This window comes from Notothenia rossii, assembly GCF_949606895.1.
Source record: "Notothenia rossii genome assembly, chromosome: 1".
Lineage (NCBI taxonomy): Eukaryota > Metazoa > Chordata > Actinopteri > Perciformes > Nototheniidae > Notothenia > Notothenia rossii.
Genome location: NC_136912.1, coordinates 73,058,564 through 73,072,479, shown reverse-complemented (window position 1 = coordinate 73,072,479; position 13,916 = coordinate 73,058,564). Strand labels below are relative to the sequence as shown.

The 13,916-nt window shown below is 43.7% G+C and overlaps 1 protein-coding gene across 2 annotated transcripts in view; it reads left to right on the top strand.

Moving 5' to 3' along the window:
* The first annotated feature begins 2,402 nt into the window (after positions 1–2,402).
* Positions 2,403–13,916, top strand: part of LOC307036477 (uncharacterized protein) — a 41,848-nt gene continuing 30,334 nt past the window's right edge. Inside the window, exon 1 of one of the 2 annotated variants that reach the window (XM_079676832.1) lies at positions 2,403–3,102. In XM_079676832.1, coding sequence (XP_079532958.1) covers positions 2,775–3,102 — 328 coding nt within the window. In that variant the 5' untranslated portion in view covers positions 2,403–2,774. The remainder of the gene's footprint in view (positions 3,103–13,916) is intronic. The other variant, XM_079676834.1, reaches the window with a different exon arrangement.

Sequence of the window (13,916 nt, the reverse complement as noted above, 5' to 3'; positions counted from 1 at the left end):
ATTCTAATAAATTATGTAATGAATGTGTCTTTCTTAGCTTTCCAAACAGCCTGATTTTGTTTCGGATTGCATCATTACAGTCTTTGTTCCACCACGGTACCATCTTAACACATTTACCAAGTTTCCCAGTTTTATTCCCAATAGTTTGATTAGCGCTTTTAATTATATTTGAAGTAAATTGCTCATTTATTTCATCAATACTTTCTGCCATATCAATCTGATCCAATTCATTATCGCACAATTTAGCAAACATCTCCCAATTTGCTTTAGAAAAAGTCCATCTCATGATACCGTCTAGCTCAACCACATGATTTATATCAAACTTGATTATAATTGGAAGATGATCACTCCCAATACTGTTATTTGTCAATACTTCCCAACTGCTACCAGAAGCTAATTCACTTGTTACAAGAGTTAGGTCGATCGCAGACTCTGTTCCATCTCTAAAATTGATCCTTGTACCTTGCCCATTATTTAAACAAACTAATTCCTTTGCCTCCATTAAATCCTCCACCACCTGTCCGTTGTAATCTGTTGATCTCCCTCCCCACATTGTATTATGTGCATTGAAATCACCACACCATATTATTTCATTTCCTTGGCAGAGACTGTCTAATTCCTCTATTCTGAGTTTATTACATGGATTATAAAAATTCAGGACACTAATTTTCCTTTTATTAATCCAAACTTCTACACCCACTATTTCTAAATCATGACTGTTCTTAAAAGTTAGCTTACTATAAGACATGACTTCTCTGATAAAGATTGCACATCCCCCTCCCTGGCCATCATTTCTATCTTGTCTTATAGCAGTATACCCCCCAATTATGAAGTCCAAATGAGTCTTCAGCCATGTTTCTTGAATACAAATAACGTCTGGTTTTTCTTTTAACTGATATATATAGGTCTTGAATTCTTGTCCATTTGCAATAAGGCTTCTAGCATTCCATTGCAGAATGAGAAAAAACATTCATCTACTCAATCTGTGAATCATCATTATTGGTGGCTAGCATTTCATGTATCATTTCAACGGTTATATCCTTTATCCCCAAAAATTCACCTGCTGCCTCCACTATTGTCTTCAGTCTTGACCTCTTTTTTGTCTGTTGTAACGCAACATTCACCACTTTTCCAATAAAGGCCACAAACTTGTACTTATTAACAATCAATGCATCCTCTCCTATCACACACTTATGTGAACACTTTGTGGGGCTTTCCTTTGCCTGTGGGAGTTTGGGAAAATCTTTTGAAGAGAAAATACTTGATGCTACTTGGGATTTCCTAGCTATGTTTAGTGAAACCTTTTCTGTTGCTTCAGCATATGAGACTTTATTTTGCACTTTGTATCTCTGCACCTCCTTGGCCTTTTTCTGCACTTCACAGCCCTGATACGCAGCACTATGTTCCCCACCACAGTTACAACATTTCACCTTAGCACCTGCAGTACAACTACCATATTCATGTTCCCCCGCACATGTTGGACACCTGGGCTTAGTTGCTTTGCACTTGTCTGCCACATGCCCAAACCTTTGGCACTTAAAGCAGCGCAGAGGTTTAGGGATGAATTCTCTTACTGGAAAGCTCATGCAACCGATCATTATCTTCTGTTGCATTGTTTCTTCAAACTGAAGAAGAACAGACAAACTATCCACTATCTTACCTTGATACCTAGTAGGAAGACGCTTTACTACAGTCACTTTCCCCCCTTTAATTTCCTTCTTGAGTTCTTCTATGCCTATTTCTATGGGAACTCCACTGATAACTCCAAGTATTTTCCGATTTGCTCCAGGAACATGGCATTTAATTCGAACTTCATTCAGGGTCTTCATTTTCAGTAACTTTTCCTGTTGTGTTGCATTAATCAACTCAACCAACATCCGTCCTTTGCTCAGAAATCTTGCTTGTTTTATCGATCCAATTTCTTTGTGAATTGCTTTAGTCAGGGCCACTGGATGTAGCTTAGCTGCGGATTGCTCACCAAACTCCACAATCACTTTCCACTCTTCATTCTCAATCCTTTTCTTTACTTTCTTCAATTCATTCTGTGAATCAGATTCACTAAGACTGTCACTTGACATGTCTATCTTCTTTCTTGAAGTCTTTTTCCTTACTTCATTCCATCCTCCTTCAGATGCACTTTCCATATCCTCCTCTCCAGGACTCAGAGAAGCCATTCCACCAGCTGCTCTCAATCTCGCACTCACTTCAACGTTCACTCCTATCTCCGTCTACTCAGTCTCAGCACGTGTGTCCGCTGCTCCAACCCCAGGTTTTTGGTTGTCGTCGCAACCAGTCTTGGAGCATTATCGCCTATGACATCACTTACGCGACCCAGAATGCATTTGGGATTTGTAGTCTTTCTAGTTGCGTATTTTTCATAGTCTTATATTTCAACAGTTTTACGACAAACTGTGACTTTTTTTACATGGAAATGATTTTTTAAGATTGACAAACATCATATGTGTCATTCGTGGCACAATTCAAACGGGATCAAAAGATAACTTTTCTCTCTCCATTGACTTCAATGTATAATTTTCCGCTTCCGGGGTCCCATGGAGGCTCCCGGAAGGGGAGGGACTTCGCCTTCTTCTTCTTCTTCTTCTTCTTCTGTGGTGGATGTGTGTTTGAAGAGGGAAGAGGGAATTTCAACTTTAACTCTTTTGTTTCTGTTTCAATCGTTTCTTTAACTGTATGATCTTTCGTTGGGATTTTTGTACCCTTTGCAAGTACGGTTAATTTGTTAATTTAGTGTTTTTCCGTGCCTCGTGGCGGGGATGGCGTCCTCCGGGGCGCCGCCGGTGTCTCTGAGACACGGAGTGCGGCTGGTGGCTCAGGCCGCAAGCACAGTGGAGCAGGTGCTGCTGGCTGTGGGGGATCAGGTCGGTCATGTAAATATCTCCTATGCTTCCCGCATGAACAAAGCGGTCGTGGTCTTTTTGAAAGACCAGAAATATGTGACGGAACTTATCGAGAGCGGATTAATGCTAAACGAGGAATACATTCAAGTTTCACCGCTGGCGACACCGTCCACGCGGATCACTGTGTCTGGCGTTCCTCCGTTCATCCCGAATGAGGCGCTGGAACGGGAGCTGAAGCGTTTTGGTAAGTTTGCCAGTAGTCTCCGCACTGTTGCTCTGCCGTGTAAGGATGAAAAGTTAAAACATGTCCATTCTCTGCGGAGACAGGTTTTCATGTTTCTGAATTGTCCCACTCAGACACTAGATGTGTCCTTCCGGGTGAGGCACGAAGAGGGTTTTTATATGGTTTATGCGAGCTCAGGGAGCGTAAAGTGTTTTGAGTGCGGGGAGTCGGGTCACAAACGTGTTGCATGTCCACAGAGACGGCACGCCGCTCCGCCGGGTGCGGCTGGGCCCGGGGCCGCCGAGCCGGGGGCCGCCGGGGCAGCCGAGCCGGGGGCCGCCGGGGCAGCCGAGCCGGGGGCCGCCGGGGGCAGCCGAGCCGGGGGCAGCCGAGCCGGGGGCGGCCGGGGCCGCTGTGGCGGCCGAGCCCGGGGCGGCCTGGTCCGCGGCAGCGGGACCCGGTGTCGCGGGGGCTGCTGCTGCACCCGCCGGGGCCCCGGTGGCTGCGGAGGAAGTAGGGATGAATATCGTGAGAGATGAAACAGGGACTGTAGAGAGTGTGGTGAGTGTGAGAGGAAAAAATGTGGAAACAGGTAAACGGGTGAGAGATGATGTAGCAGGACAGGTGAGGACTGGTGCTGTCGGACAGGTAGAGGCTGTTGGCACACAGAAGGAGCTGCCGTCTGGCTCTGGGCGGAAAAAAGAGCTTCAACAGGCTGCAGACAATAATGAGGTGACAGAGATGGACACAGACGGTGAGGGGGATTCTGACTGTGGTTCAGTTGCAGATAGTCTCTCTCAGAACGCAGAGATATATTCTTTGGAAGAGATTAATGTCTTTTTAGACGAGTCTTTTGGCAAGTCAGTGGAAGTGAGAGATTTTTTCCCTGACATTGACAAGTTTCTTCATACAGTGAGAACTCTTCAGAAAGTTGTAGGGTTAGACCTGCTGGATGAAAAGAAACGTTATCGTCTCAGGAGGCATGTAACTGCTATGAAAAAAGATACGACAGGAAGCAATAGAGGGAAGAAACTGAAAAGGTCTAAATAATTTCAACATGATCATGCAACACCGGGTGTCTCCTCTCTGCTGTGTGTACCTGTCTGTTCTTTCTCTCTGTCTCCTTCCTCTAATGCAGGCTTTAAGGGTTGCTTCCTTGAATATGAACGGGGGTAGAAGTGCACAGAAAAGAGCTTTAGTGTTAGAAGTCTTTAATCAGAAAAAATTAGATTTGATATTTCTGCAGGAAACGCACAGTGATAGCCTGAATGAGACGGACTGGGGGATGTGGTGGGGGGGTCAGTATGTACTCAGTCATGGCTCAAACCTTAGTGCTGGAGTAGCTGTTTTATTCTCCCCCTCTCTAAATGTAAAGATTTTATCCAGCACTGAGATAGTGGCAGGTAGAGCCTTGATGGTGAAAGTGGAACTGTTAGAGTTCAGTTTCACCTTTATTAATGTGTATGCACCCAATCAGGGCCCTGCACGTGTATCTGTGTTTCAGTTATTAAAAGACAAGCTAGACACTAGTGTACAGGGGGAGTGTGTTATACTGGGGGGGGGACTGGAACGTTTGCACTAATGTCACTTTAGCCCCTTGACGCCTGAATTTATATGCAATTATGTAAAACATTTTATTTTATGTGTTTTTGCTTTCAAGCAGATGCTAAAATAAGTGGAGATTATTAATTTGAATTTAGCACATAGAATAGATATAATTTTGGGTATGATGCAAATTAGCGACAACAGGCATTAATGGATAAAATAGTAATTTGGGGTATGATGCAAATTAGCGACAACAGGCATTAATGGATAAAATAGTAATTAAAACACATTTCCCATATCAGGCATGTAATTCATTTTATTGATGCCAACAAATAATTTAAATATAAATATATATTTCATTTCATGACAATATGTCAACAGACATGCAAAACTCATGACAATGACAACAAAACCACAATAAAAAAACAGCGTGTAGAACTGTTTGTAATAGAGAGTGTGTGTGTGTGTGTGTGTGAGAGAGAGAACGAGAAAACACTTAGAGTGAACAAAGCTGTCTTACTCATGAAGCTGTCATGACATGTCAAACAGACATTCAAAAACTCATGACATCATTCACCATTCATTATAACAATGAAAACAATAACAATAACAAGAACAAAACAGCTAAGGTGTCTCACTGATGGAAATCTCTGAAGCAGTTGTTATTTTTGTTCAGGCACAAGTGAACATTGCACTTCGAACACTTGATCACAGTCTGTCCCCTACAGTTTGGGAGTTTGCAGCGCTGTCGTGAACTTTCAACCACTGGCCAGTGACCCACAGCATCTGCGCGGACTTCCTGTGCTGGTATGGCCTTGGCTGGGCCTCTGTGTCTTTTCCTCTCAAACTCTCTTTCCAGATCTGATGAAGGGCGTCCCCTCTTCTTCTTGGACAAGTCCTTGCCCTGCATGCAGAGAGCTTGTGCAACTGATGTTCTGAAGGACAGCAGATCCCTCTGCTTCTTCTTCGGGATATTCAGGGATTCAGAATCACGCCGATACAACAGCCAGCTGTTGACAATGGCCATATCCACAAAGTGAAAAAAGAACCTATGGTAGTACTTCTTTGACCTAATGTGGATGCGATAATAGGCAATAAGTGCATCAAGAGCATCAACGCCACCCATGAACTTGTTGTACAGGCTAATGATGTTTGGGCATTCCACAGTCATTCTCTTCTTTTGCTTTCTGTCCCATCTTTCCACAGTGGAAACAGGCTGGGCACTGGCAAAAGTGCTGGCAACAATCACCCCTCTGTTGTCAAACCATTTCACAGCTCTAACTTCCACATTTTCCACAACAGCCTGTTTCTCCTCGAATGTCCCTCTGCCCTTCTTCTTCATTTCTCCGTCCGCACTGAAAGTGCAGCCTTGGAGTCGATTTTGCCGCACTGTGCCAAGGGCAGGTATCCCGTTGTTTGCCAGAGCTACAAACAACTGCAATGAGGAAAACTAGTTGTCAAAATATAGCAGGTGATTGAGTGCACCCTGAATGACTTGTGCAAGCTTTAGCACGATGTTTCCGCTTGCCCCAATGTCTGGCCCGTTTGGTGGAGGGTCAGATTTCCCTGCAAAGATGTCAAAGGAATGCACCAGCCCCTTTGTGTCACAAAGCACAAATATTTTATATCCCCATTTGTGTGGCTTGCTGGGGATATATTGCTTGAGACTTGATTTGCCTTTGAAAGGCACCATTTGCTCATCGACACAGAGCATTTGATCTTGCGGGAGAGCCTGGAATTTTGGAAGAAGTGCATCAATCAGTGGCCTGATTTTGAAAAGTCGATCCTCGTTGTTTGGTGTCATGTTGTTGTTGAAGTGGATGTAATGTTTAATTGCCTCCCATCTGTCACGGGGCATCACATCAGCCACATGTGGTAGTCGACATGCACTGGACCAGTACATTCGGGATCGAGGTAAGTGCAGAATGCTCATGTAAACAACTGTGCCAATGAACTGTTCCAGTTCATTACGATCCAATTTCAGCGCACAGTTTGGATTATTTTGGGTGCAGTATAGATTGCTCTGTTCCACAATACTGTCTAGAAGCTCTGTGTCAAAAAAGTCTCTGAAGTATTGGATGGGCAGTCTGACTGCATCGGCCTCAGGAAGAGCGTCTTGCCAAACTGGGACTTCTTTCTGTCTTCTTGCTGTCTTCCACTCTACCCTCTGTCTTTTTTGTTTTGTAGCAGCTGCTGTGGTAGCAGCTGCTCTCGCAGCAGTAGCTGCAGAACTGTTGTTAGGGACCGCATCAGAGTCTCCATCAGTGCTGCCACTGTCATCGCTGCTGCTGATGCTGCTTTCGTCACCTGGTGTAAAAAAAAAAAGGTCACTATTGAAAAGAGCAGACATTTTTATTTATGATTTATGAGTACACTTGTAAGACAGAAAAGTTCTTTGAAAACAGCTTTCCATACTTTGAGGTCAAGCAAAATGGAAAAAAAAAAAGCCACTATTGAATGCAGACATCGTTATTTACATAATACAAAACATGTAGGCTACTCATTGTGACATCCACAAATATTTGGCTAACAACAAAAAGCTGCACAATATTATAACAATATTCAGCGTTTTCCCACTGACTTTTCTGCCAGTCTCGCAATGAATGGGAAACACTGATATTATAACATTATTACTACTATTCTCATCACCTGATGCAGGTCTATAATCCTCATCCTCATCACTGTCTCCACTCTCACTCAGACAACTGTCCTCACTATCTGATGGTGGAACCCTGGTTTGTACTCCAGGAGTTCGTTTTCCATAAAACATGGATGTGTTCATTTTTTCTCCTGAGCAAAAATAAAGGGCAAAAATTGCATTTATATTCAACATTGTAACTTTATAAGGATTATAGAAAGTTACTAGAATTGTATTTCCTATAGAAATTGTGTATGACTACCGCTAAATATAGTATTGTTTAGATACGGCCGAATGTAGCCAATATGAAGCCGATTGTAACCAATGTAGACAATATGGCCGAATGTAGCGAATTCGCGACACACAGAAAAACTTCAAATAACTTCCGAAATATCTGTCAAAACTATTCTATTCTGCTTCGTTAGCTGCACAAACAAACAATAAACAGCAAACATATTTTTTTTTTCAATAACTTACCTCAAATAGGAACGTATCTATTCGTATTTGCCTTCTCCACTCATTAGCGTCTAACCGGATATGCCCGCCTTCGTCGACCGGATGTAGCTCCCACTTTGACCGGTCCTACTAGAAACAAGTGCTTTGCAAAACGTTCCTAGGTCCGTATCGAAGAGACATGAACCGGCATTGGGGGAACACATGCACGATCTCGGCTGCATTTTTAATAGAAGCGGTTTGAGGCGAATTCGCGACAATAGGCGTTAAGGGGTTAGACAGAATAGGACGGGAGCCTCATCCTCAGTCGTCCCATTTACTGTCACAGGTGATAAGAGAGGCTGACTTAGTGGATGTGTGGAGGATGAAGCATCCCTCCGTTAAACAATACACCTGGATGAGAATGCTAGATGGGGGCGTCAGTGCAGCCAGGCTAGACAGATTTTACATGTCTTCTTCTTTTATTACTCGTGCAGTGAACTGTCACATCCAACCTGTTGGTTTTACAGATCATCAGCTAGTTTCTTTGGATTTGGCTTTATCCAACACAGAGAAACCTAGATCGTTCTGGCAGTTTAATGTTAACATTTTACAAGATTTGATTTTCTGTGAGAATTTTAATTTGTTTTGGATCAACTGGAAATCAAAGAAAGAGTCTTTTCCCTCCCTGAGTCAGTGGTGGGAGGTAGGAAAGGCTCAGATTAGAGTGTTCTGTCAACAGTATACAGACTACTCCACTGCAAACACTAGGAGAGCTATAGAGCAGTTAGAGAGAGAGATCAGAGAGTTAGAGAGTGTGTCTGCTCGAAATATAGAACAGTCCCTCCTAAAACAACAACAGCTTAACTGTTTTCTTCAGGAGAAAGCCAAGGGAGCTCTGATCAGAGCCCGTTTTACTTCCATGAGAGACATTGATGCACCAACCACCTTTTTCTTCAACCTGGAGAGGTCTGTGGGCCAAAGGAAGCAGATGGTATGTCTGCGTCTTCCCAATGGACAGGTAACCTCTGAACCTGCTGAGATGAGGAGACATGCAGTGTCCTTCTACACGGACCTGTTCAAAGCCGAAGGTTGTGACGTGGAAGCCGCTGATGAACTTTTTCAGGGTCTTCCACAGCTGAGTCCAGCCGAAAGTGACACCTTGGGCTCTGACATTACGCTGGAGGAACTGACCTCTGCGGTGACACAGATGGCCTCCGGCAAGGCTCCGGGCATAGACGGTTTACCTGCAGACTTTTTTAAACATTTTTGGAGCATTTTAGGACATGATTTGTTGGATGTATTGATGGAGTCCTTTGGGAAAGGGACTCTTCCAGCTTCCTGTAGGCGTGCAGTGATTTCACTGTTGTCTAAGAAAGGAGATCTAACCCTGCTGAAGAATTGGAGACCTGTGGCTCTCTTATGTACGGACTATAAGATACTGTCAAAGGTTTTAGCTAACAGACTGAAGTGTTTTATCGAACTTCTTGTTGGTACTGATCAAACATATTGCATCCCTGGCAGATCAATTGTGGACAATTTGTTTTTGATGAGAGACACTTTTGATGTTTGCAAACTGTACAATATAAATATTGGTATTATTTCTATTGACCAAGAGAAGGCCTTTGATCGTGTGGATCACACTTTTCTGGCTGCCACATTGCAGGCTTTTGGTGTTGGGGAGCATTTTTTGTCCTGGGTGAAGTGTTTGTACAGTGATGCATGTTGTGTTGTGAAAGTGGGGGGAGGGCTGAGCAGACCTGTACCAGTTAAAAGGGGGATCAGGCAGGGCTGCCCTATCTCAGGCCTATTGTATAGTATTGCCATCGAGCCACTTTTGTCCAGGCTTAGAAACCGGCTGAGGGGCCTGAGTCTGCCAGTGTCAGCTCAGGCCCCCCCGGTGGTTGTATCAGCTTATGCTGATGATGTCAGTGTTTTTATCCAGGGTCAGCGAGATATCCAGGAGCTACAGGACAGTTTAGTTTTGTATAGGAAGGCTGCCTCAGCCAAAGTTAACTGGGAGAAGAGTGAGGCAGTTTTGGTAGGTCAGTGGAGTTTAGAAAATAGGCCTAGTCTTCCTGGTAACCTCAGCTGGGGAAACGAGGGTTTAAAGGTCCTGGGAGTTTGGTTGGGGTCTGAGGACATGGTGGCACAGAACTGGGAGGGATTGCTGGGAAAGGTGCGAGCAAAATTAGCTAAATGGAAATGGCTGCTACCCCAGCTGTCCTACAGGGGAAGAGTTCTTGTAGCCAACAATCTGGTTGCCTCATCTTTGTGGCACAAACTCCAGGTGTTAACCCCACCGCCGGGCCTCATGAAACAACTGCAGCGGCTCCTTGTGGATTTCTTCTGGTCGGGTCATCACTGGGTGCCAGCATCGGTCCTGTACCTCCCTGTGGCGGAGGGGGGGCAGGGCCTTGTGGACATTACTGCGAGGACTGCTGCTATTAGACTGCAGGCAGCTCAGCGGCTGCTGTATGGTGCCTCTCCCTGCTGGCTGGCTATGGCCCGGCTGTTGCTCTGGAGGGCAGGGGGCTTTGGTTTTGATAAACACCTGTTTCTGCTGAAGGCCCCGGCGTACAAGATAACTGGACTTGCACCTTTTTACTGCTCAGTCATCAATGCCTGGAAGATTCCGAGTTTTACCAGACCACCCGACCCCCGGCCTGGGATGAGGCTGTTTGAGGAGCCCCTGTTTGACACTGGTTTTCTTTCCGGAACCATTTTCTCTTCAGCCGCCCTAAAAAATGCGTTCATTGAAGCGGGAGTGGTAAAACTTGGCCATTTGACACGGATCTCCACAGAAAAACTGGCTGAGGTGACGGGCATTCGATCAACTCGAGTTCTGGAGAACCTGGTAGAAGAGGTGTGGCAGTCGCTGTCGCCATCCCACCGGACTTTTGCTCTGGATGCAGATCTGGCCGACCAGTGGAGAAAGGGACATGATTATATTTTTCCTGCCTTGAGTGTGGGTCCTGCGGTGGGGGAATGGAGAGAGGAGGATGGTCTCCTGCTATCACTGGGGACTCTAACACCTGGAATGTTCAGCTCCTGCAATGGGAAGAAGCTATATCTTAGCTGCGTAAAGGTGCTAAACCTCAGCTCGCTCGCAGGCGTCAGAGAGTCGAGGTGGACAGATGTGTTTGGTTTGGGCTCTTCCCCTCAGGGCAGCTGGCGGATCCTGTATAAGTCTCCCGTTGAAAAACGGATGGCTGACATCCAATGGAGAATTATACACGGTGCAATAGCCACTAACAAATACAGGGCTAATTTTGACCCAGGCACAAGGGGGGGCTGTCCGTTCTGTTTTATGGCAGAAACATTGGAGCATTTAGTGGTGTCCTGTCCCCGGTTGGCTGGTCTTAAAAAAATGTTACAGGAGTGGGTGGAGGGGTTCGGGGAGGTTTTCTCCATACCACTTTTTGTCCATGGCCCCAAATACATCCTGAAAAAGAAGGAAATCCTACTATTGATCAATTTCTTGTTTGCTAATGCAAAATTAACAATCTGGAAAAGTAGGAAGAACCAACTTGCTGGAGTAGGGTGGACGGATGCAGTGCTCTGTCTGAGGGGGCTGGTGGCAGCGCGTCTGAGGGTGGAGCATGCATACTATACGCTGATCAATCATCTACAGGGGTTTCTGGATGTGTGGGCTGTTGGGCAGGTTCTGTGCTCACTGGGGGAAAATGACTCTCTAATATTGAAGTTTTAAAGGGTAGGTGAATTTTTTTGTTTTTAAAGTGTGTAAAAGATGATGTTTTGAAATGGGTAAAACGTTTTCAAATGACATTTATTTGGTAGACGTGAACATCTGTTTATTTATTTGATTTGTGTAATGTTTTTTGTTTCGGTGTATAGTTAAAACAAATGGAAATAAAATTTGTTTTAAAAATCAAATCAAATCTTCTTCTTCTTCTTCTCTTTAATGGCGAATCGCTTCCACTTGGATCATATATCGCCACCTACTGTTGAGTTATTACATGTTCATATTAGATCCTTGTCCTCATACCAGTGCTTTTGAGGAATTTGAAGATCAGCTTGTTTGCTTCATTTCTTGATTTACTTTCGTATATTGACTTGAAATCCATGTCCTTGACGTTGAGTTGTTCCAGTGCAGTTTTCAGAATGAATCTTTGTCTGTTAGAATCCGGGCAGCTAAAAAATACATGATGTATTGTCTCTGGTTGTTGGCAACCATCACAATTGCCATTGGGATGTTTTCCAATCAGATGCAGTGATGAGTTTAATCCAGAATGTCCCAATTTTATCCTGCTGTTAATGCTCTGTTCTCTTCTACTACTCCCCCAAGTGCTTCCTGTTCCTACTTCCCTTTGTATCTGGTATAGATGTCTTCCTTTGGTGTTACTGTCCCATAGTTTTTGCCATTGTTGCTTGATAACCACTTTTGTAAAAGATTTGACTTTTGCTCTACTGATGGGTACCATAATATCAATCTGGTTTGCTTTCAAACCACATTTTGCCAGTTGATGCACTACTTCATTCCCTCTAATACCCACATGTGCTGGAACCCACACAAATTGAACAACAATTCCCAGATGAACTAACCTAAACATGATGTGTAAAATTTCATATAAAATATCCTGACGACATTCTGAAGAGAAGTTGTCTATACTCTCCAGTGCTGCACCGGAGTCAGAGCAAATGACCACTCGCATTGGCTGTATTTCCTCTACCCACTAAAGTGCTAGAGAGATAGCCAAGCCATCATCTCTACTGTACAGTATATACTGCAATGTGATCACTTGTACGCTTTCCCACTTTGACTTTTAATTCAGAAACATAAAATGCACAACTAGTTAGACCATTTTCTGGATTTTTGGATCCATCAGTGAGTATTTTGATAAAGTGCCCATATTGTTCATGTAGAACAGTATTCACATAAGCCTGTACTTTGATTAGGTTTTTCATTGAATGTAACCGTTTCAATAATGATAAATCTACTATAGGTTGAGGTAGCAACCATGGTGGAACAGCTGATAACAACACCGTCGGACTAATATTCCATTCTTTAACTTTGAATTCCTTACATATTTCCGAAACACAAACACAAAAACTTTCTTTTTTTATTTCGTTACTTTCCCAACTTGTTTGTACAGTTTGTTTAGTAGGGTGAGTATCTTTATGGCCCTGTAGATTTGCCAAGTAATGAACAATTAACTGTTTTCTCCTCAAAGAAATTGGTATTTCTCCGACCTCTACCTGAAGTGCCGACACTGGTGTAGATCTGACTGCCCCACAGCATATCCTTAGTGCTTGTGCCTGGACTCTGTCATTTTTGAAGAGAAGAATATGCAGCTGAACCATACACTATTACTCCATATTCTATGGCTGATCTTATTAAGGCTGTGTATACGTTCCTCAAAGCAGCTTGATCAGCCCCCCACTTAGTGCCTGCCAAGCACCTCATAACATTTAAAACCCTTTTACATTTATCTACTACTTTATCAATGTGAATACTCCATGTGACTCTCTCGTCCAACCATATTCCCAGAAATGTAAATGTCTTCACTTTCTTTAGATCTTGTCCATAAGGTTTTAACCTAACCTCCTCATCTATCCTTTTCCTCGTAAAAAATGAAGTTTCAGTTTTTTCCACCTACAATCTAAACCCCCATGTCAGAGACCACCTTTCAATTTCCGTAATGGCTTCCTGAATCTTAGCTACAATATATTTTACATTTCTGCCACTTTTCCAAATTGCTCCATCATCTGCAAAAAGTGACTTACCAATATCAGATCCTACTTGTGTGTATATATCATTGATCATGATAGAAAATAAAAGAGGACTGATGACACTCCCCTGCGGGGTTCCATTTTCAACTTCATACCTTCGAGAATATGAATTGCCAACTCGGACTCTGATAGCAAGGCCAAACAAAAAATCCATAATCCAATTATATACATTACCTCCCAGACCCATAATGTACAGTTTTATTAATAATCCTTCCTTCCACATCATATCGTAAGCTTTTTCCACATCAAAGAATACAGCTACAACACACTCCTTATTCGCTTAGGCTTTCCTGACTTCAGACTCCAGGCACAGCAGTGGATATATATAGGGCGACTGTGGCTGTGAGGGAGTGTGGTCGTCTTTCAACCAGAAGGTTGTGGGTTCGATCCCAGCCCATGCAGTCAACATGTCGATGTATCCTTGGGCAAGATACTTAACCCTGAGTTGCTCCCGATGGCATGGCCA